General features: G+C 44.9%; 1 protein-coding gene and 1 long non-coding RNA gene across 3 annotated transcripts in view; one reads left to right on the forward strand and one right to left on the reverse strand.

The window, feature by feature from the left end:
• Positions 1-212: 212 nt before the first annotated feature.
• LOC147018482 (uncharacterized) lies at positions 213-19679 on the reverse strand. Its single transcript, XR_015062411.1, has 3 exons — positions 19602-19679; positions 746-850; positions 213-341 (listed from the first exon to the last, which is right to left on the reverse strand). It is a non-coding gene; the product is annotated as an uncharacterized LOC147018482 (long non-coding RNA).
• LOC147018483 (inter-alpha-trypsin inhibitor heavy chain H2-like) overlaps positions 7319-24139 on the forward strand; it is a 118374-nt gene continuing 101553 nt past the window's right edge. For both annotated transcript variants that reach the window (XM_085898166.1, XM_085898167.1), the window contains exons 1-2: positions 7319-7477; positions 21715-21884. In XM_085898166.1, coding sequence (XP_085754292.1) covers positions 7391-7477; positions 21715-21884 — 257 coding nt within the window. In that variant the 5' untranslated portion in view covers positions 7319-7390. The remainder of the gene's footprint in view (positions 7478-21714; positions 21885-24139) is intronic.

Consider the following 24139-nt stretch of genomic DNA (forward strand, 5'->3'; position numbering starts at 1 on the left):
ATTCTTCAGACTTATGCCAAGGCCGTAGGCCAGCATGTGACTTGGATAATCAGGTCTGTTTGTATAATATGAAGCTCTGTGCCAAACTTGGTGATTTGAACTGATATTGTCAAATTATTTTGCTGACAAACACAAAAATGATGCATTGATCGCAATACTAATGCGCCGAGTGGAGACGGGAAACGCATTGAAAGAGTAAGTAGACACAAAGAGCTCAAGAGACTCCAGTTCAAAGGGAGAAGTGACTTTCACAGGTTACATAAGGAACCTGGATGCAGGAGGGGGCTCCTGGGCCCATGAAGCCTCTTGTGTTAACACAATATAATTTCAACTTGAATTTACTGGGGGAGGAGTGGGGATGGGAAGAGCAATTTGGCATGGTGACATATCAAAGCTGATACACCGCGGGGAAAAAAAATCACAGAACCGTCGGAAAGCGTCCGAAAATGAAAATGTAAACTAACTATAAGGGCACTCGGTAGACAGCACACCTCCGCCAGGCTGATTAGTTTACATTTTGTATCCCACTGACAGGCTGGATATAAAATTTAATCTGCTTGATCTTATCACCTCACCAACTCATCCACCAAGTATCGTCCGAATCTGCCCACAACTTTTTAAAATATCGTGCTATATGTCGTTTTAGCACTATCACTCAATGGTGAAGAATCACTGAAAAAATTCTCAGATGCAAATCCAGATTCGATCTTCACCAAAATCTAATCATTTCATCCTTGTCACATACCCAAGCTCTCCACCAAATTTCGTCCAAATCCATCCACAACATTTTGAGATTTTCTTCACAGACGATAGATGGAGACGGGTGAAAACGACTTCCGTCCACCTTTTTCTGGCAGAGGGAATGAAAATAAAAACAAATGCAGGTGAGCGATCTGAGACAATGGGGAAGCACAGTTCGTTATTGTTTACAATGTGCAAGCATAACCTGCTTTATATATACAAGTGCGTGTCCGTACATGCGTGGCCGTACGTGCAAACAAACAAAAAAAACTTTCAAACCACGTGCCAGAAACAACCACCACACAGGCCGTTCCTTCGCTCTCACGTGCCCGTACGTGCAAAAAAAAACAACAAAAAAAAAACAAACAAAAAAAAACTTTCAAACCGTGACCCAGAAACAACAACCACACAGGCCGTTCTTTCGCGCTCTCGTTCTCGTGACAACCACACTTCCACACACAGAGTTAATTAAAATCAACTTTGCTTCCATGACATTCGCTGCCATGTAACCGGCATGGCCCGTGACGTCATCGTCGGCCGGCCGCGCACCAGCCTACGCAGCCACGCCTCCGCAGCAACGTGTCATGTCATTGGTTGGTAAATAAATGGCAGCAGCAACGTGTCATGTCATTGGTTGGTAAATAAATGGCCATAACTTGGGAAGCACTTTTCCCATTATTATCAAACCTTGAAAAGGCACATCCTCAGGTCCCCAGTAATATAGTTGGCAAGTTTCAATGAGCTCGGACCAGTGGTTGTCCAGAAACAGCGGTCACAGACACGCACACAGACACGCACACATTGCTGGAATTGTAGATAGATACTAGACGACCTGTGAACCCGTTGGGTTCCCATTGTGACAGCGGTTGATAGAAAAATCATTTCAAAAGAAAAAAAAGATACGGAACTATACCGCAGCGAACTATACCGCTGAGGTTGTTTACATTGATCAAATTCTCCCAAAGAGTACTTGACTGAATCGGGAATTGATTTTTTTAAAATAATTTTTTCTTTGCCCAATTTGAACGAAACTTTATACTGCACACCCCAGGAGAATGGTGAGTAAGGTGGCCCTAAAAATTTTGCGCTATCTTGTACCGTTTTGGCTGTATTTCGGGAACATACATACATATACCGGGCGTAGTGGCGTGCGCCTGTAATCCGGCTACTCGGAGGCTTGGGTTGGAGGATTGCTTGAAGACAGGGGCTCTGCGCTGGGCTGCGCTATGAGAGGGTGTAGGGCAGCCTGGAATCGTGGCGAAACCCAATCCTTATCCCTGTGTCCTTGGAGGCGACCAGGGTTGCGTCAGGAAGGGCATCCGGCGTAAAACCTACGCCAAATCAGTATGCAGATCATAACGGATGATCCGCTGTGGCGACCCCAAACGGGAGCAGCCGAAAGATGAACAACTACAAACGTGTATATATATATATATAAATTTTTTTTAATATATTATATCTATATATATATATATATTATATATTATATTATATATATATATACATATACATATACATACATATATACATGATGAGAGTTTTAGTAATATATAGATTTTTTTTTTTTTGGGTTCATGAGCACCAGCCAGAGTGACCACTATATTAGTTCTGTCTGTCTGTCTGTCTGTCTGTCTGTGTGTCTCACTGTCCAGAGCATAACCCCGTGGACTTTGATCCGATCTTGATGAAACTTGGTTATGTTTTCGATATCAATGTCGAGTTGTGTTTTCCTGGATGAGGGAATGCTGCGCCCTTTGTGGGCGGAGCCACACCCAAAAAAATAGCCATTTTTATGGGGCAGTCGGATTAAAAATCTATCTTCTCCTCGGGAATTGACTGAAAGGAATGGGTTCTTCGGTATTTGAATAGAAAAATGAATTATCTAAAACTTGTCATCCGATTTTTCATTTTCGTCCCAAGGTCAAGGTCACAAGGTCAAAAACTTGGAAAATTGCGAATTTTGACATAAAAATCATACGACCGCCCAAACTTTGAGAGCTCGGATGACAATATTTTTTATGCATAATCTTGAGGTCATTCCCCACCTCAAGTCTTGAAACCATTTTGCTCTGTCTCGAACACCTTGCCCGTGGCGCCCCCTTCAAGTTTGTTTTTACGCTGATTTTATCAAAGTATGGATAATAATCCGAGGAGTGCGAAATGGCATATAGCCTATATGACGTTATATTGTTCCTGGAATGCTCCAGAGGAAGTTTTGCACCAAAGGTCATAATCCTTGACCTTTGACCTTTAAATTCCACAAAGGTCAAAGTTGTGGGAATCAAACTGGGTTTTCGACCTTCTTCGACGAACTCACTCCAATAAGCTATAGCACGTATCCTGTTTCCTTATTTTAATGTCCACAACATTGTTTTGTGACCTTTAAAGGTTATGCAAAGGTCAAATTTTGAAAGTTGTTGAACGAAACCGGGTTTTCGACATTTTGCAGCTAATAACCCGTCACCCGTACCACATCATGTTGATCATTTTTATAACTTGGTCAAAAATTATCACATTGTCTCATCCTTGACCTCTGAAACAATCAACATCGTCAAATCCCGCTCGTGAACCATTGTTGTCTTCAGACTTGTTTTTTAATATATATATACATATATATTTATTTATTTCTTTACATAGAAATAAACAAATGTATATGTGTAAATATACACACACACACACACACACACACACACACACACACACACACACACACACACACACACACACACACACACACACACACACACTGTTGTGAATCTTGAAGCCATGAGCACGCAACATTCAGGTCCCAAGGTTAGTTATGTCGATAAGTTTGTGTGTACAATTAGAACCCATCCCCTATGTCTAATGGGAATTACGTGCACATGTGCTGCGAAGTTATTTTATAGATAGGATTTTTACACTTATGACAACGCCAACAACAACACTGCTCGAGGAATTGTCCGCGTTGTTCGCGTGGTCGCGAAGCGTTTCATTCTGGCCGGGCGCCAAATGAGAGAATGCGTCATTTTGCGGCCAATGGGCGACGAGCGGATCAGAGCCGGGGCAGTCCTTTGCAAGAAGGCGGAGCCGTGACACGTCCACCCAATCAGAGCAGGCCACGCATGAGCGGACCGCGCCTGAGAAGGACGACAAAAGAAAGGAGAACAAAAATTTTGTGCCCCGTCAGCTCGAGCGCGTGGTCTGGTTCTCTGATCGCAGCTCGACACTGGTCTGGTCCCATCTCGCTGGCGCTGGTCTTGTTCTCTGATCGCAGCTCGACGCTGGTCTGGTCCCATCTCGCTGGCGCTGGTCTGGTTCTCTGATCACATCTCGACGCTGGTCTGGTCTGCTCGACGCTGGTCTGGCCTCATCTCGTTGCTGGTGCTGGTCTGTGTCTGGCTGCCCTGGTCCGTCTTTTGGTGACCGGAACTCTGAGAAGGGGTGGACATCCAGCCGCGTGCTCCCGGCCAGGTAGCCAGCCGTCCTGACTCCCAGCCGAACTATCCTCCGCGGCTGGAGAGGCGAATAAAGACCATTTGGGTCCGTTTATTGCGTGTGCGTGTGCGTGTGTGCGTGTGCGTGCCCAGTCTCAAAGTAGGAATTGTTTAAATGCCTTGTACATACTTGCATTGCGTAGTCGTGATAACTCTGCCCTTACGTGCTTCCCCAGTTCCCCCGATTATTGTTAATAAATACCCCTATTGTTTAATGTTTCAGCTCGTCCTTGTCCTTTCCTTCATTGGTTTAGCACGGTGCATGTTGGGTGATTAAAAAGGCCGTTGCTGCGCTGTAGTTGTGCATTTGGACCGACGGGACCTCGGTAACCATACGCACAGGTCGAACACGAAAACGGCTCGTCCCGTTCGAGCTCCGTCGAGGGTGTGAATTCCTCGGTGGCCCGCCACGTGGGCCTCACGGTATTTTGAAGTTAAGCAAATAACCCTGTACCACGTGGTTGAATTATTGACGATTCATGGTCCTGTAAGGGACCCATACCTTCGGAGTTATCCGAGGATAACTATCTGAATTCCGGGTGTTCGGTGGAGTCAACTCTGCTGCTCCAACTAGCGGTCGTGCTCGCTGCCGATACCTGGCCCACAACAATACTAATCAAAGACTGTGTGTGTGTGTCTCCTCCATAAAACCTATTGGGGGGGGGGGTGGAAGGAGGGTGAAGGAGGGGAGAGGAAGGAAGGGAGAGAGAGATAGTGGAGGAGGATAGCGATATGATGGAGGTGCAGGAGGAGTGGGGAAGTTTTGAGGGGGTGAGGAAGGAAGAGATAAAAGAGGTGGAAGATTGAAGAAAGGGAGCGGTGGGGTGAGCAAATCCTCACCAAACATCGCTATACACTCCGAAATGGAGGGGGGAGCGAGGAGGATGAGGTATAGAGCAGGGGGGAAGCCAGGAGGGGAGGATGTAAGCATGAGGGGAATGGGAGGGAAGGCAGTGTGATGGGAAGTGAAGGCAGTGGGGGGGGGGAAGGGAAGGGAACTCGAGGGGAGGGGAAGGCGGCATGAGGGGATGGGAAGGGAAGGTTGATAAAACATGCCCATACAGCAACATTTTCTGTTTAACTACTGGGTTCTATTGTTGTGGGGCAGGGTGTCGGCGGCGAGCATGACCACTAGATGGAGCAGTAGAGTCGGCTCCACCGAACACCTGGAATTTATAGGTTGTCACCCCGGATAACTCCGGAGCCAACGGGTCCCTTATCGGACCGAAGATCACCAATACATCGACCGCGTGGGATAGTGTTGATTGCCAATTTCAATTTACCTAAATACCCACGTCGTCCAAACTACCGGGGAAATTCACCCTCGGCGGAGCTCGAGCAGAACGAGCCGTCAGCATGCTTGAACCGTGCGTGACCCGAGCGGATGGTTACCGAGGTGGGTCGGTCCAAATGCACAATTTGCCTCTTCCCAATTTCCCAACACGCACCGTGCTAAACCAATTGAAGAAACACAGAAACGAGCTAAAACATTTAACAGGGGATTTATTTATAATGTGGGGGTGGGGGGGGGAGGGGCACACAAAGAGCAGAGTTATCCGACTATAAGAAATGCAGTCAATGTACAAGCACTTAAACAATTGCTACTTATAGACTGGGCCCACAGACACACATGCGCACACACAAATACCGAAAAGAAGATGGACCTCAATGGTCTTTATTGAAGGTTCCCAGCTCGAGGGAAGATGAGCTGGAAACCAGAGCTATCTTGGACCTTCCCGCCTCATGCGGCCCTTGACAATCCGGCTTGGTGGGACTTGAACCCGCAACTCGATGCCGCTGCAAGCACTGGGTACGGAGGGCAGTGTCGGGCTCCAGCACGCTCCTCCGGCACGCAATGAGACCAGAGCCAGAGATGAGACCAGAAGCCAGCGACGAGAAGAGACCAGAAGCCAGCGACGAGACGAGACCAGAAGCCAGTGAGGAGACGAGACCAGAAGCCGCGACGAGACGAGACCAGAAGACAGATGACTGCGCCGTCCCGTCTATTTCTTCCCTCTCTGGTGTCGGGGGCAGGGGGGGGGGAACGTGTGTCATCTCTCCGCACCCCTTATTCGCCGGGGGAAATTGGTCGGGGTCGTGTCGGGGCGTCTCGATCCCCCACCCCCCGAAGAGGCTTTGCTTCTCTTGGAGCTCGCTCTGTGCCCATTGGCCGACCGACGGCAAACTTGCTTGCATCTCCATGATTGATCGAGAGCCGCCGCAAGGTCCCTCCTTGAACTCCGCCCACCGCGTGCATGATGGCGTCGGGTTGAGGAAGCGAGGTGAAGGCGTGTTGTTGTTATAAGTGTAAAAATCCTATCTATAAAATAACTTCGCAGTGCATGCACACTTAATTCCCATTAGACATTGGGGAAAGAGAACTATCTATCAACATTTACTTATCGAAATAGCTGAGCGATGAGGTCCTGAATGTTGAGTGCTCATGGCTGCCAGATCCGTAACACTATATAGAACTGGGCGGGAGCATTTAAAACCCATGCTATCTACGTAGCAAATTCAAAACTAAACCATCAGTCCTTAACAATACCTCCGAGACAGAGACAGAGACAGAGACAGAGACCGACCGACCCATATATACCCATGTATAGATATATATAGATGTGTGAGATGCAGGGCAGTGGTGTGACCGGTGCTGTCCAATGCCTGCATCTGCAAGACTAGTTCTTCATTCTATATAAGCTGTGATTGAAGTCAAGTCTGGTGTTGTCTAATAACTGGCTGCTCTTGTATGCATAATTATTTCAACAGCCTCTCCACAATGCTATGATCCTCTAAAAATATTTTTGTTTTGAATTGTGTCCAACAATTTTGAGTTGCCTGGCTCCTTTTTAAAAAGTATTTTTTTCAAATTTTACATATAAAGGTGCCCAAGTTATTCGAAATTGCACAATGACGACTCAAAAATGAGTTGGTAAAGTTGCTTTTTGATTGTTTGTCCATCCTGAGGTCAGTGCAGCAAGGGCAGAGGGCAGTTTACTGCAGCCCTGTCCTATCTGGCAAACCTTGTAAATATTGATTGCTTGCCAAGCTGCCAGTCTGCACCCCTCCTCCCACAAACACACACGCCCTCCACCTCTTCATTGCAATACATTTGTAGAAAAGCATGTGCTTGCACAGAGAAGTCACAGCCTGGCAAACGGCACAGCAGAGCGATGTATCGTTTGATTCTGCACTTGGTGCTGTTCCTGACCTGCTTTCCTGGAGTTATTATTAAAGCGAACCAGGCATGGGACAATCAGGTGAATGAAAGCTCATCTTTAGGGTGGTCGTTGTGACCCCCTTTACTTGACTGGCCTATTTCATTCCACTGCAGGAGAAAAGCCTCCAACAACGTTTTTTTTTTTCTCTTTCTCTGCAATTCGGGCCAATTGTACTTGAGTGAATTTTTGAATTTAATCGATTCATCTAATCTTTGGTCTTCCTCTGCTTCTTCCATGTCCTCTAGGTTGCCAGTTTGGACTGTACTTGTTGTCCATCACTTGTCTGTTCTCGCTGTGTACAGCCCAGTTCCATTTTAGTTTTTTGGATTATGACCAATGTGTCAAAAAAATTTTTTCTGTCTTATGCATTGGTTTCTCTTGTTATCCCAGCGGCAAACAATTAATCTTCGAGTAAAGGTTAAAATACGGGAAGAAAAAAGAAAAAAAAAACCTGGCCTTAAGTTGTGGACTACACTGTAAGTGTTGGGATGTGTTTTGTAACTTTTGAACTTGCAATGAACTGCTTGGTTTACGTTTGAAGGATTGCATTTTATAGGAAATTGCACTCCAAAGGAGATCATTAAATATGCTCAATACAATATAGTTGAATGAATTAGTGTATCTTTTTGTACAGGCTGATGTTTAGAAATGGACGGTGTGCCATATGTAACTTCAGCAGAAAATATCCCTTGGTATCGGCCTTATAGGGGAAACTGATGCTTTGGGACGTTTCCCATCACAACTATTCATGACCAATGATGTCAAGTGCCAACACATTTATATTGTAATGGTCATGGGGAGGCCATGAGGGATGGACTGCCTCGAGTTACTCGCTGGACTCACCTAGAATTGCAGGCCAGCGCGCATGAATAACTTCGTGATGTGGTGGGTCGCTAATCGACTGCAAATGCCAATAACTCAACCACGTGAGTTTGGGTCCTCCGTCTATTAAACCGTTTACCTCAGGGTCACGTGATCTTATTACCGGGGAATGCGCCCTCGATACGATTACCTACCGGATCAGGTCCAGCCGAGTTGCACGACCAAGTGCGTATCGGCTACGAAGCAAATCTTTGGGGAATAACGTCCTGGCTAAGCTCGGGTGTGGGCCATGCTGGACCAATTAAAGAAAACACAAAAACGAGTTGGGAACATTTCTACACAGGACATTTAACAAAAGTGAGGAAAGATATGTGGCATGGTGAATGGGATTTATTGGTATGTACAGCAGGGGAAAGCAAGGAATTTGTGGGGTGCGGCAACAGACAAACAATCTTACAAAAGTAGACACAGAGCAGAGTTATCCCACATACCTTCTACAATCTTAACTTATGGTAGGACAGGTGCCATCACACACACACACACACACACACACACACACACACACACACACACACACACACACACACACACACACACACACACACACACACACACACACACACACACAATTAGATTCAGCCTGGAGAGAAAGAAAGCAGGTGAGGGGAAATGACCTCTCAATACCTGACATGGTCTGCAGACCAATGCAGCCCAGAATGTTTCAGGAGAGATAGGTGTAAGGAATACTAGTTGTGTCTAAGATGTGGGAGTGGGAGGTGTGGTGTAGTGCAACGTGGGGGGGGGGGGGTGCGGCGTCCTGCAAGAGGAAAATGTGAATGTGAGTCAGTTCGTTCGCTCCTTCAGGTTTTGCCCATAAAAACAGTTGGGCTTTGCCCATGTTAATGCTCTTTCATGTGTCCACAGTAGACGAGGTAGAAAGAGAAAGAAAGATGATAGAGAAAGATGCATAAGGAGAAAGTCCCTTTCCTATCTGTGTGTAGATGTCTGTATCTATTGAGAATCGCTCAAACGGAGTGGCCCCACCTCATGGAAGTGGTGTACAATCCCCCCCTCCCCCCCTCACTTGGTCACAGGGACTCGTGACGCCTTGCGCTCCGTGCCAACCAGCTCGCTGACTGTCTGCTTGACAATCCCGTCTGGCTCCGCGTTCCTTCAGCAGCAGCACCGACAGTGGTCAGGGCAAACCAGATGAACTCGAGCAGGCTGACAGACTGACCCATGAGCAGGCTGACTGAACGAGAAGAGCAGAGCAAAAAGAAAAAAAAGAAAGAAAGAGAGAGAGAGAGAGAGAGAGAGAGAGAGAGAGAGAGAGAGAGAGAGAGAGAGAGAGAGAGAGAGAGAGAGAGAGAGAGAGAGAGAGAGAGAGAGAGAGAGAGAGAGAGAGAGAGAGAGAGAGAGAGAGAGAGAGAGAGAGAGAGAGAGAGAGAGAGAGAGAGAGAGAGAGAGAGAGAGAGAGAGAGAGAGAGAGAGAGAGAGAGAGAGAGAGAGAGAGAGAGAGAGAGAGAGAGAGAGAGAGAGAGAGAGAGAGAGAGAGAGAGAGAGAGAGAGAGAGAGAGAGAGAGAGAGAGAGAGAGAGAGAGAGACGAGAGAGAGAGAGAGAGAGAGAGAGAGAGAACGAGAGAGAGAGAGAGAGAGAGAGAGAGAGAGAGAGAGAGAGAGAACGAGAGAGAGAGAGAGAGAGAGAGAGAGAGAGAGAGAGAGAGAGAGAGAGAGAACGAGAGAGAGAGAGAGAGAGAGAGAGAGAGAGAGAGAGAGAGAGAGAGAGGGAGAGAGAGAGAGAGAGAGAGAGAGAGAGAGAGAGAGAGAGAGAGAGCGAGAGAGAGAGAGAGAGAGAGAGAGAGAGAGAGAGAGAGAGAGAGAACGAGAGAGAGAGAGAGAGAGAGAGAGAGAGAGAGAGAGAGAGAGAGAGAACGAGAGAGAGAGAGAGAGAGAGAGAACGAGAGAGAGAGAGAGAGAGAGAACGAGAGAGAGAGAGAGAGAGAGAGAACGAGAGAGAGAGAGAGAGAGAGAGAACGAGAGAGAGAGAGAGAGAGAGAACGAGAGAGAGAGAGAACGAGAGAGAGAGAGAACGAGAGAACGAGAGAACGAGAGAACGAGAACTGGCTCCGCTCTGCCCTTTTCATGGTCCCCGACGAAGGGAGGGGCCAAGAACCGGATCACAACGAGCTGCAGGCAAAATCTTATTCCTCTATTGGGCCACAGTGGCCTTGGCCACATCCCGCCAGGCCTCAAAGATGAAAAATGGGCCAGTTGCTCGCTAACGTTGACACGGGTCGGAGCTCTGAGTTTTACATTGGGCCACGGTCTTTGGGCGCATTTTCCGGTCCCGAATGTGCGCTGACCTTCATTCCAACATGGAATTTCAGCGAAACCCTCGCACTACCCGTAGGTCCCTTCATAAGCTGCAGCACATGTTCGCGCTTCGCATTTTGCCTTGAAACAGCTTGATCCGCGCCCCCTCTGGGTCCCTTGATGCTTCGGTGCAGATTTGGTGACCATGGGGAAATTTGGCGGTAGGAGCGAGTGATGATTGCCACATTGTGTCCATGGTGAGGGCCCAGTGCCATGTGGCGCTTGTAGTGAAATGGGTGAATAAAAGTTGCGATTTAGCGTGGGTTGTGGCAGGGATATTTTCCCCAGTTGTATGAAGTGCTTGTGGTGAACGTGGTAAGATTTGGTGAGCGGAGTGAAATGTGAGGTGAGGTGGCGGTTGGGAATTGGCGCGCACATTCAAATGGAGAATGGGCTCGCAAACTCCATAGGAACGATGTACCTTGCGTTGTCGGCAGGAAGCGCTCGCAACGCGAACATGCTGGAAATGCTCGTAGCATGTTGCTCATTCTTATTTGCGTGGCGTGCGTGCTTGCAAGATCCATGTAACAAAAAGGCAAAGGTCAAAGGTTAAGGTGGAGGTTAGAGAGGCGACATACCTAACTACAAGAGTCCCTCGCAATGCATCTTTCCCTTCTTACCCACTAGACATATGGAAGGGACTAACTAAGACATACTATTGCATTAACTGCCTTGGGATCGCTGTATGTTGTGTGCCATTGCCTTGGAGGCATGTGGTTTTCCTGAACCACAACAATATTAAGTGGCATTTATAAATAGCAACACATTGACACTTAATATCATTGGCCAAGAACAGTTAAGCCTGGTGTTGGCTGAATGGTTAAGGTGGCTGGCTTAAGATATTAGGGTCCTGAGTTTGAGCCCTTGGTGTTCCGTTAAATAACACGAAGTGCACTGACATCCTGTGATCCTTCTTCGATTGGCAAATGAGTATCAGGATCCTGTGGGAATCGATTGACTGGGAATCAGGATCCTGTGGAGTGGCGACCCCTCCATGAATATGCCCCCGAGCAAAAGAAAAACTGCTTTGGCAGCCTATTCGTCTGAAGACATGAAAAGAGTGGTGGTTCTGCTTCTTCTCAAGAACAGCTGTTGGAGGGAAATTGTCCAATGCACCTCTGTATCAAAGGAGGACAGTTGACTCCAACGTTTTTGGAAAAGGGTCGGCCTTTAGTCGTGCCATTGGCAAATGCTGCCTTCAGTTCCTGGCGACTGCATATCATGAGTTTGAAAATATATTGTTATGAATCGAAACCATGCGCACTCAACATTCAGGTCCCAAAGTTAGTTATGCCGGTAAGTACGTGTGGAGTCAGGACCCCGTCCTTTTGTTAGGCGGGAGGATTAAATGTGTGTGTTGTGACGTCTTTAGTTAGGTTTTACATCCAACGAGCCATCCCAACCTGACCATCACGCGCCATCACCAACCGTTGGCTGCTCGTACCTTGACTTGCCAAGAGGGGGCCTCGCAGTTCCAGTCCTTGCCTCATAGTTCTTGTATGGCTTTTCAGTGTTGACCCTGTTACTCTTGCTCTTCAAGAGCGGAGCCATGTGGAGAATGCGGGGTCTCCGAACGGGCCACGGCTCCGCCCCGGAGGGGTGTGCCCATGGGCCAATGAGGGACGGACAGCGAGATGATTGTCGACAAGGCGCAACCCCGTGTTGGAGGAGATATTGTTGCGAATCTGGAAGCCATGAGCACTCAACATTCAGGTCCCCATAGCTCAGTTATTTTGATAAGTAAATGTGGATAGATAGCTCCCTTTCCCCGATGTGTAATGGGAATTAAGTGTACATGTGCTGCGAAATTATTTTATAGATTGCATTTTTACACTTATAACAACAACACCAGCGGCACAGTCGCCTCGCTCACCGATGCCATAGCGCACGTGTTTCTGGCTGCGGACGTGGGTGGGACCCCTCGCTCCAGAGCCGACCGCCCACGAGGGCAAGGGCGCGCCCTTCGTCCAATCAGGAGGCTCATCGCCTCAGATCGGGACTCCACCTAGAAGGGTGGGAGTTGCCCCGCCTTCCGTGGGCCTGTCCAATGAGGGACGGCCAGCGAATCGTGCGACACGGTCCGACAAATGAGGAGGCGAGTGGCCAGGAAAAGAAGCCCCTCCCTCCTGAGGAGAAAGTGTGGTTGTCTGGACCAGCGTTCGAGAGACTGTGTGCTTGTGGCAGGAGCGTTCGCAGTTCAGGGGATCGTGGCAATTGCGGCAGACGGTCGGAGATTGGCTTGGTCTGGACCAGTTTTTCGGGAGGCCGTGATCGTGGCGACTGCGGAGGGTTCTGCAAATGGTCGTGATCGTGGTTGGAGCGGTCTGCGGTCCTTTGCAGGGCAGGTCTGGTCGTCGAGCAGCCAGGATCCTAAGCCGTGGACTTCGGGTCGTGGGTTCGAGTCCCACCAGTGGTTCGGAGTCAGTGTGGCCGCACGAAGCGGACAGGTACCCCGGGCTGGCTCTCGCGACGAAGACCATTGAGGTCCATTTATTTTGGGTGTGCGAGTCTGTGTGCTTTGGGTGTGTGAGTCTGTCTTGCCGAAGTAGAATTGTTAAGTGCTTTTTGTTGTACATTATTTGCTTTGCTTTAGTTGTGATAACTCTGCTCTGTGTTTTCCCTCCCTGCTTCTTGTAAATAAATATCCCTATTGTTAAATGTTTCAGCTCGTTTCTGTTTTTCTTTCATTGGTTTAGCACGGTGCATGTTGGGAAATTGGGAAGGGGCAAATTGTGCATTTGGACCGACGGACCTCGGTAACCATCCGCTCGGGTTACGCACTATTCGAGCACGCTAATGGCTCGTTCCGCTCAAGCTCCGCCGAGGGTGAATTTCCCCGGTAGTTTGGACGACGTGGGTATTTAGGTAAATTGAAATTGGCAATCGACCCTATCCCACGCGGTCGACCTATTGGCGATCTTCAATCCGATAAGGGACCCGTTGGCTCCGGAGTTATCCGGGGTGACGACCTATAAATTCCGGGTGTTCGGTGGAGCCGACTCTACTGCTCCATCTAGCGGTCGTGCTCGCCGCCGAAACTCGGCCCCACAACAATATATCCCCGAGCAGACTCGTTTTTCGGTGGTTGTTGTCGTGGTCATTGTTGTTGGCGTGAGGAGTTCTGTGGACCCCAACCATTCACCACCCAAACTCCGCCACAAACTTCGAGTCCCCCACGTGCAAAGGGGGATCGGACTAACGACCTTTGTCAGGTGTCGCATCGCGGAGTACTCCCTTTCCTCCAACGACCAGGTTCAAGCCGAACTCTGACCCCCAGCTCGTCTCTCTCATCGGCTGGAGAGTCCAATAAAGGAATCTGGGGTTTTCTTTTCTTTATGTGTGTGTGGGTGTGGGCCCCATCTGTAAGTCTCTGTCTCTCTGTCTCTCTGTCTCTCTGTCTCTCGTGCAGCCTGTGGCTGCTGGTTGCATCATTGGTTGGGATGCGGCTATGCTGCTGATGCAGTGTCCCTCTTACCAGTACACTGGTACTCATTTTGCCGACCTCGGAAGAATGACAGGCTGAGTCAACTTCCTGGTGTATTTTAATTCAGCGGCCAACGGCGCTTGAACTCAGGACCCTCGGATCCCAAGCCGCCACCCTAACCACGAAGCCAACACTAGGCTTCGTCTGTAAGTAGAACTGAATAAGTGTTTTTGGATCATTGTAAATACTTGCATTGAATATACGCTTTAAGTCTCGCCTCTCTTGTCTTTTATTTACTGTAAATAAATTATTATAAATGTTCCCAGCTCATTTTCGTCCTTTCTTTATTTGGTCCAGCATGGTCCGGGTTTGAGTTCAGACAGGGTTTCATCCCCGATAATCCGTTAATCGTAGCCAGAACGTCCTGGGCAGGCCCGCTCGACTGCATCTGAGCCGGAGTTGGTAGGTGGAAGTTGATACTCTACCGTAGCTGGTAGAGTGATCCGGTTCGGCCAGACCTTCCGAGGGCGTGAATCCCCAGTAGCCAAGACCGTGTGGTTACTTAGGTATATTGGATCTGGACAATTAACCCTTCGCCACGTGGTTCGAGATATTGGCGTTTCACGGTCGATTAATCGACCCGCTGGCTTCGGAGTTATCCGGAGCGACGGCCTATAATTCCGGGGAGTCTGGTGGGAGACAGCGTAAACTTCCCCACTTCGTGGTCGTTCTCGCCACCGACCCCTGGCCCACAACAATATTGTGCTTACCTGTCACTTAAGTGTCTGTAGAGATCATGGAAGGATTTTAAAGAGATTTTAGTGGAGGTTTCTTCCATTTGAATCCAACCTTTAATGTGAGGGACTGATCTACCTCAATTTCACCCTCTGCCAAAAAAACAACCTCTATTTGTGAGTGAAGGTATTTTTTGTGTCACTACCCTTGCTGTTGAGCTTCTTTCCAGTTTTTAATCTACCTGGCTCAGTGTAGTTGAACACACAAGCGAATAATTCCTCCAGAGTTACAGAAGGGATCACTTGTAATACCCGCACCGGGAGCAGTGCCGTACAATTCACATTTACATTGACAGAATTGGGGTGCTTGCCCTGCCATGAACCCCCGAGACGATGGAATTTTTTACCCAGCTAAAACCTACACTTTATGAGTACAACCGACAGTTTTCAACTCATTCCGTCCATTTGTTCTGGAGTGTATTGAAATCAAACAAACACTTATTGAATTATCGAATGATTTTTGTACACCGCTCCTTCCCAATTCCATATCCAGGCGATGAATGGTGTCATCGCCGGGCGCCGAAGAAGGGAGTACTCAGTTTTTACTCTGTTTGTTTGTTTTCTTTGTCGTTGCTTGCAAAATTGAAGATTTTTCAAGTACATTGATCAGTCGATTTGGTTATTCTGTCTGTCTGTTTATCACCTACAGGTCACAGTTCTAAACCGATAATGAAACTTTACCAAGTTGTGGAGGTGGTCTCAACTGAGAAGCCTCTTGATTTTGAGGTCAAAGGTCATCTTGAGGTCGAATTTCTAAAATCATTTTTCATCCGATTGACTTTAAATTTGAACAAGATTTTCATAGTACGTTACTGGATTGGGAAACCAACTATTTTTGAGGTCAAAATGTCAAAGGACAACTCAAGGTCAAACTTCTAAAATCATCAATTTCAATCTGAAAAATAATCAATTTTCATCCGATTGACTTGAGCTTCGATTAAGATTGTGAATTTTAATCGTAATGAAATGGACAATTTGATGTATCCATGGCAACCTTTGGAGAGGGGGGGGGGTGGATTTTGCAAGTATCGTGCTCTGTACGACATCTTTTTCTTGTTTGTCCGGGCGATATCTCAGCCATCCTTTGAGCTAGGATGCTGATATTTGGGGACAAAAGTGAAGATGTGCTTTGGAAAAAACGGTATTTGTTAATTTTTTGATTAATCACTTAATAATTGATTTTTTTTAATTCCTTTTTTTTTTTCTTTCTTTCTCATCTGGGCAATAAATATCTCGGGCACCTTTTGAGCTTGAAAACTAATATTTGGACATGACGGTGAACAAGTGATTTGACTGCAAAGGGTATTTTTGATTAATTAATTAATCGATTAATTATTCATTTTTAGATGAATTACTTAATTTTCAAAAAGTTACATATTTGTATGAAACAGTGGTGGTTTAGCGATGCCATTTAGTGATTGATTGAGAAATTAATTATTTTACGACTATTAGTTATTTTATTTACCCAACTCTTCACTGAATCCATCAATTATTGCACACAGCTCATTCCAATCCGTCTCCATATGCTGCATGGCGAGTAAGCATTATTACAGCGCGGCGACATCGTGCTGTTATATAATTGGCTATTCTGTCCTGTGTCTTCTGTCACACTTATGGCTGCATACGTCCCTTTGATCTGAGGGCTATAAATAGAAATTTGTCCAATGTCACAACTCTTCCCATCATGCATGCTAATTCACCGTGTCGACATTTAAATTTTATAACTGCAAAATTGTTTCATCATTCTTAACCTCGACTTTTACTGCCCCCAGCCACGCGATATTGAAGTATTCGCTTTTGTTTGTACATATTTACCTAAGAAGTAAATTTGTACACATAAACTAAATATCATTTGTACATATTTACCTAAGAAGTAAATTTGTACACATAAACTAAATATCATTTGTACATATTTACCTAAGAAGTAAATTTGTACACATAACTAAATATCATTTGGACACATTTACCTCCGAAGTACATTTGTACACATAAACTAAATATCATTTGTACATACTTACCTCAGATGTACATTTGTACACATAAACTAAATATCATTTGTACATATTTACCTCAGATGTACATTTGTACACATAAACTAAATATCATTTGAACATATTTACCTCAGTTGTACATTTGTACACATAAACGAAATATCATTTGTACATATTTCCCTCAGAAGTACATTTGTCCACATAAACTAAATATCATTTGTACATATTTACCTCAGAAGTACATTTGTACACACAAACTAAATATCATTTCTACATATTTACCTCAGATGTACATTTGTACACGTAAACTAAATATCATTTGTACATATTTCCCTCAGATGTACATTTGTACATATTTACCTCAGAAGTACATTTGTACACACAAACTAAATATAATTTGTACATATTTACCTCAGAAGTACATTTTTACACACAAACTAAATATCATTTGTACATATTTACCTCATAAGTACATTTGTACACATAAACGAAATATAATTTGTACATATTTCCCTCAGAAGTACATTTGTCCACATAAACTTAATATCATTTGTACATATTTACCTCAGAAGTACATTTGTACACACAAACTAAATATCATTTGAACATATTTACCTCAGAAGTACATTTGTACATATTTACCTCAGATGTACATTTGTACACATAAACTAAATATCATTTGTACATATTTACCTCAGATGTACATTTGTACACGTAAACTAAATATCATTTGAACATATTTACCTCAGATGTACATTTGTACACATAAACTAAATATCATTTGAACATATTTACCTCAGATGTACATTTGTACACATAAACTAAATATCATTTGTACATATTGACCTCAGATGTACATTTGTACACGTAAACTAAATATCATTTGAACATATTGACCTCAGATGTACATTTGTACACATAAACTAAATATCATTTGTACATATTTACCTCAGAAGTACATTTGTACACAAACTAAATATCATTTGTACATATTTACCTCAGATGTACATTTGTACACAAACTAAATATCATTTGTACATATTTACCTCAGATGTACATTTGTATACATAAACTAAATATCATTTGTACATATTTACCTCAGAAGTACATTTGTACACACAAACTAAATATCATTTGAACATATTTACCTCAGAAGTACATTTGTACATATTTACCTCAGATGTACATTTGTACACATAAACTAAATATCATTTGTACACACAAACTAAATATCATTTGTACATATTTCCCTCAGATGTACATTTGTACACACAAACTAAATATCATTTGTACATATTTCCCTCAGATGTACATTTGTACACACAAACTAAATATCATTTGTACATATTTACCTCAGAAGTACATTTGTACATATTTACCTCAGATGTACATTTGTACACATAAACTAAATATCATTTGTACATATTTACCTCAGATGTACATTTGTACACGTAAACTAAATATCATTTGTACATATTTCCCTCAGAAGTACATTTGTACACACAAGCTAAATATAATTTGTACATATTTCCCTCAGATGTACATTTGTACACACAAGCTAAATATAATTTGTACATATTTCCCTCAGATGTACATTTGTACACACAAGCTAAATATAATTTGTACATATTTACCTCAGATGTACATTTGTCCACATAAACTAAATATCATTTGTACATATTTACCTCAGAAGTACATTTGTACACACAAACTAAATATCATTTGAACATATTTCCCTCAGAAGTACATTTGTCCACATAAACTAAATATCATTTGTACATATTTACCTCAGAAGTACATTTGTACACACAAACTAAATATCATTTGAACATATTTACCTCAGATGTACATTTGTACACATAAACTAAATATCATTTGTACATATTTACCTCATAAGTACATTTGTACACATAAACTAAATATCATTTGTACATATTTACCTCAGAAGTACATTTGTACACACAAACTAAATATCATTTGAACATATTTACCTCAGATGTACATTTGTACATGTAAACTAAATATCATTTGTACACACAAACTAAATATTATTTGTACATATTTACTTCAGATGTACATTTGTACACATAAACTAAATATCATTTGTACATATTTACCTCAGAAGTACATTTGTACACGTAAACTAAATATCATTTGAACATATTTACCTCAGAAGTACATTTGTACACGTAAACTAAATATCATTTGAACATATTTACCTCAGTAGTACATTTGTACATATTTACCTCAGATGTACATTTGTACACACAAACTAAATATCATTTGTACATATTTACCTCATAAGTACATTTGTACACATAAACGAAATATCATTTGTACATATTTCCCTCAGAAGTACATTTGTCCACATAAACTAAATATCATTTGTACATATTTACCTCAGAAGTACATTTGTACACACAAACTAAATATCATTTGTACATATTTCCCTCAGATGTACATTTGTCCACATAAACTAAATATCATTTGTACAGATTTACCTCAGAAGTACATTTGTACATATTTCCCTCAGAAGTACATTTGTACACACAAACTAAATATCATTTGTACATATTTCCCTCAGAAGTACATTTGTCCACATAAACTAAATATCATTTGTACAGATTTACCTCAGAAGTACATTTGTACATATTTCCCTCAGATGTACATTTGTACACACAAACTAAATATCATTTGTACATATTTACCTCAGAAGTACATTTGTACACACAAACTAAGTGTCATTTGTACATATTTACCTCAGTATAATTTGTACACATTCACCTCAGAAGTACACCGCTCCCTCCCACTTCCGTCTCCACGTGCTGCACGGCGGCATTGCAAGGGCGCCTCATTGTCGCGTGCTGGAGGATTTATTTATTTATTTTGCACGGGGGCGGTGTATTTTGAATGTACTTGTTGTCTTGTTGCAGCGCGGTGACATAGCGCTGTTATTATCAATCGGTTTGGTTTTTCTGATGAGCACATTGAGTTTGAAAGTGTCGTCCAATAATGGTATTGACAAAGTTAGCAAGTCCACGTGACAAATGAACAATCTTCTTTTGACATGATGGTTTGTGGTCGAAGATTTCCAAAGAACTTTGGTGCAGGAGGGGGCCATTTGGCCCATCATGCCTGTGCTGTCGCAACCCCAGAAACCATCGGTCATCCATACACAAGCCACCTACGACTAATCCTGACAATACAGTATCCCTGTACCCCTGTATTGTTACGAATTTGGAAGCCTTTTGCACACAGACAGTCAGCAGTCCCACAGTTCAGTTATCTTGTTAAGTATATGTGGATAGTTAGAATCCCTCCCCTATGTCTAATGGGTTAATTTCATGAGTGCGCTGCAGGTTTCTTTCAGTCAGGTTTTTTACAACTTTAAATCTGCCAATGCCAACAAAACCCTCACTTCACTCCTCCTCCCACTCTGCGGGCGAACAAGCACTTCACTCGCCCAACCTTCACTCCACACCACGGCACCATAACGCACGTGTTTCTGACTACGGACGTGGTCGGAGCCCCCTCGCCTTAGAGCTCTGACTCCGCCCCATCAAAAAAGAATGTCTCCCCTGTCGACATTGGGGGAGGAGCACCGAGACGCCGACACGCCCCTCCTCCAATCACGGCTGGCCACTACGTCCAATCCGGAGGCGAGTTACCCAAGAGCGGATCCCTCCACCCCGCACGGGAGAGGGATAAGAAGGATCGTGAGCTGTATCCGTGGGGTTTTTTTTCCCTTGGTTCCTTGGAGGTCGTTCCTTGCTTCTGGTCTGCCGGGCTCTCCTGGTCATCGGTCATCGTTCGTGGCTGGCCAGGTCATTCGCAGGATCCTGGCTGCGCTCGTTGGATTCTGGTTTGTGGGTTCGAGTCCCACCGTGGTGGGTTGTGTTGGAGCGCTTGAGCTGAGGATCCCTGTTCCCTTCCACGGACTCCGAGCTCCACAAGTGCGAGTCGGTAAAACCGCACAAGGCGGCCATGTACCCGACCAAACTCTAACCCACAGCTTGCCTATCCTCCACAGCTGGAGGGTCTGAATAAAGGCCAGTTGGCGCCATTTCTTTTTGGGTGTGTGTGTGTGTGTGTGTGTGTGTGTGTGTGTGTGTGTGTGTGTGTGTGTGTGTGTGTGTGTGTGTGTGTGTCTGTCTGTGGCCAGTCTTGTAAGTAGAACTGCATAAGTGCCTTGCTTATTGTACTTTGCATTTTAGTCGGTTTAACCCTGCTGTGTCTCCCTCCCTGATTATTATTTGTAAAATAAACCCTCTTGTTAAAAGTACCAGCTCGTTTTTCATGCTTTCTCTCATTGGCCCAGTATGGTTCGGGCTTGAGAATTAGGGAGGCCGATTGTGCTGTAAATTGTTATTTGGGCCGGCGCGGCTTTGGTAATTCCCGCTCGGTTACGCCGGATCCGAGTCGGTAACAGCGACTCGGTTCGGACAAAGCCGGCCGAGGGTGTGGCTTCCCCGGTAGCTAGACCGCGCGGCAAATTGGGTAAATTGGAATCAGACAAAAAGACCCTAACCACGCGGTCGAAATATTGGCGTCCATGGTCCATTAAGTGACCCGTCGACTTCGGAGTTATCCAGAGTGACGACCTTCAATTTCGGGTATTTGGGGGAGGGGGGGAGAGACGGCCCAACTGCTCCATCTCGCGGTTGTTCCTCGCCCCCAAACCTGGCATTCCAACAATATCCCCAATGCTTCTAGGCACCTATTTAATTCAAATTTAAACTTATCTCCTCTTTCTGCTGCTACAATAACCTTCTATGTAAGTAGACCATGCCATGCATTAACTAGACACAGACGTTCATTTTTAAATATCCCATGGAAAAGTCCTATAAAAGCCATTTGCTTGCTGTCCTGCAGAGTCCATGTCCCTCAGCCGGTATATCGAACATGCAGGTGACAGCGATGATAACGGCTCGCTTTGCCTATACTCACGTGGCAAGTACAATGCACAACAATGGACGTGTACCTCGAGATGCCGTGTTCCACATACAACTTCCCAAAGAAGCTTTCATCTCCAACTTCACCATGTGCGCACAATGGGCAAGCCTCCATAATATTTGCTTTTTGTGGTTATTATTATGATTGCTTATTATATTTGCACTTTTCTTTTGAGAATACCTTAACCGTCCTTTCTCACAGCCTAAGTTTCTGCTCCAAGAGCTCAGCTTCTCACCATTTTGTCCATAACATACTCACCCAGTACTGATTAATATCTGATCTCTTGGGCAGTGAGGATGAACCAGCAATCATTTCTCGAACTTCATAATTACCCTGCGTGCGTTAAGCGAAGTGATATTAATTTTTTTTTTGTCTGTCTCTGCAAACGTCAGTTTATGATCGAGGAACAACTCAATTAAAATTGAATGTCACATTTTGAACACGAATTGGAACATGAATCTGAAAACGATCCTGTAGTTTCACAGTACTTTGGCTCTGAATTTAGCAGATTGTATGGAATCGCGTCCCTATTGTGTATGTACAAAGAGGAGTAAGGTAATTTTTTTTAGTGTGCCTGTTTCGCAAACACAATTGAAAATCATTCCAAACAGGAAACTTACTGTATTTAGGGATTTCATAAAGGACACAAACAACAGACACGAATAACTAATTTAACGTGTTACGTAAGGTGACTTCACCCTATGCCGTGACATTCCCTAATCCTTCATACAGGCATGGTGCAGCCTGTTCCCTCTTCAGGTCAGGCCAGATTAGATCTTTGACTTGCTTACAGGTACCATGTAAACATGTACGAACGAACTAACCTGTTTCATGGTCGGGTTGTCGGTGACCAAATCGTCTCCCCCACCAGATTTCCTGGAAATGTGGAAACCCAGCAGGATTAAAAACAAGCCTGTCAAAGGGTGGAGGAGCTCCTTGTGAGCCAACAGCCATCCATATCTAGTGCCCAACTGTGTCTGCGGACGTCCTCATGCAGTCGTGTTTATTTTTTTTGGAGGTTGGTGGCAGGATTTGCACTCCGGCCACCGTAAAACACTTCATTCTACAAAACACTAAAAACACAAAGAAAACTGAAAACCCACTCCGTAGGAGTACCTCCTGTGCAGCTGCTCTTCGCAGGACAGTTCACCGGATGATGGGATTGGGGCAAAGCCTTCGGGACCTCCACTCTTTGAAAGGAGGAAAAGCACACGGTGAACTTCCTGGGTCAGATTTCAGTGGTATGTGGCAGTGGTGCTGAGGTGTTGTCCATCAGATGGCGGTCTCCTTGGGTTAACCTGAGGTGGCCCCTTCTAGAAGGTGTTGGGAATGTCCTATCCCTAAGAGAGGACAATCACCTGTCTCTGTCATCATCTGAGCACTAGCATTTGAATATAAATATTTTAGCACTCTGAGGTTTGGAGGCCGGATAGTGAGGAGATCATTGCAGGTGGTTACACCTACTATTGGTCTGGTCGCTCTGATGGTTACCATGCCCAAGGAGTTGCTGTAGGTGTGTCCAATAAGCTGACTCCCATGGCAATTGAGGTAAAACCTGTCAACAAGCCTATTATGAGAATCAGGATTCGTCACTCCTTGGGTGTCGTATATCGGTCTCTGTATATGCTCTGACTGAGGTAAGTGATCTTACCGTGAAGGATGCATTCTATGCCACGCTCGATTCTGTGGTTGATCAGTGCCCCAGGTGAGATACTCTTCTCGTCTTGGCGAATTTCAATGCATCGACTGGAACTGATAGGGATGGTTATGAGACATGTGTTGGTCCCCATTGGTCTGGAACTCTAAACCAGAATAGCACTCAGTTCCTTAATTTTGCAAGAAGTCATGTACTTAGGGTGGCTGGTTCATGGTTTCAGCACCCACAGGATCATCACTGGACTTGGTATTCCAACATTGGTGAGTTGGCAAAGGAGATTGACCATGTGCTCGTTGATTGTCTTTGGAGGATGTTCCCGAACTGCAGGGTCTTCCGGAGTGCTCAGTCCCTCAATACTGACCACAGGCTTGTTGTAGCAACTCTGAAATTTCAGCTTAAATCTGGGGGAATGGCACCATCCCAGCCTAGGCCGGATGTTGGCAAGTTCAAGGATGAGAGGGGAGCTGAGATTGTGAACAGGCTGAGTGGGGATTTGGGGGGTCTGGGTGCTTTGGGAAATCCTGAAGAGTTGTGGAGTGCCTTCAAGGCTACCATCCTTGATGTTGACAAGAATGTCTTGGAACTCACCATGGGGTGAAATAGAAATTTGTCTTTCAAGGCACACTGGACACCATTGAGCAGAATCGCAGGGCCAGGCTTAATGGCAGAGCTGAGCTGTTCAGGTAG

Source organism: Eptatretus burgeri, chromosome 10 (genome assembly GCF_056783735.1).
Source record: "Eptatretus burgeri isolate ZD-2024b chromosome 10, Ebu_testis_v1, whole genome shotgun sequence".
NCBI lineage: Eukaryota > Metazoa > Chordata > Myxini > Myxiniformes > Myxinidae > Eptatretus > Eptatretus burgeri.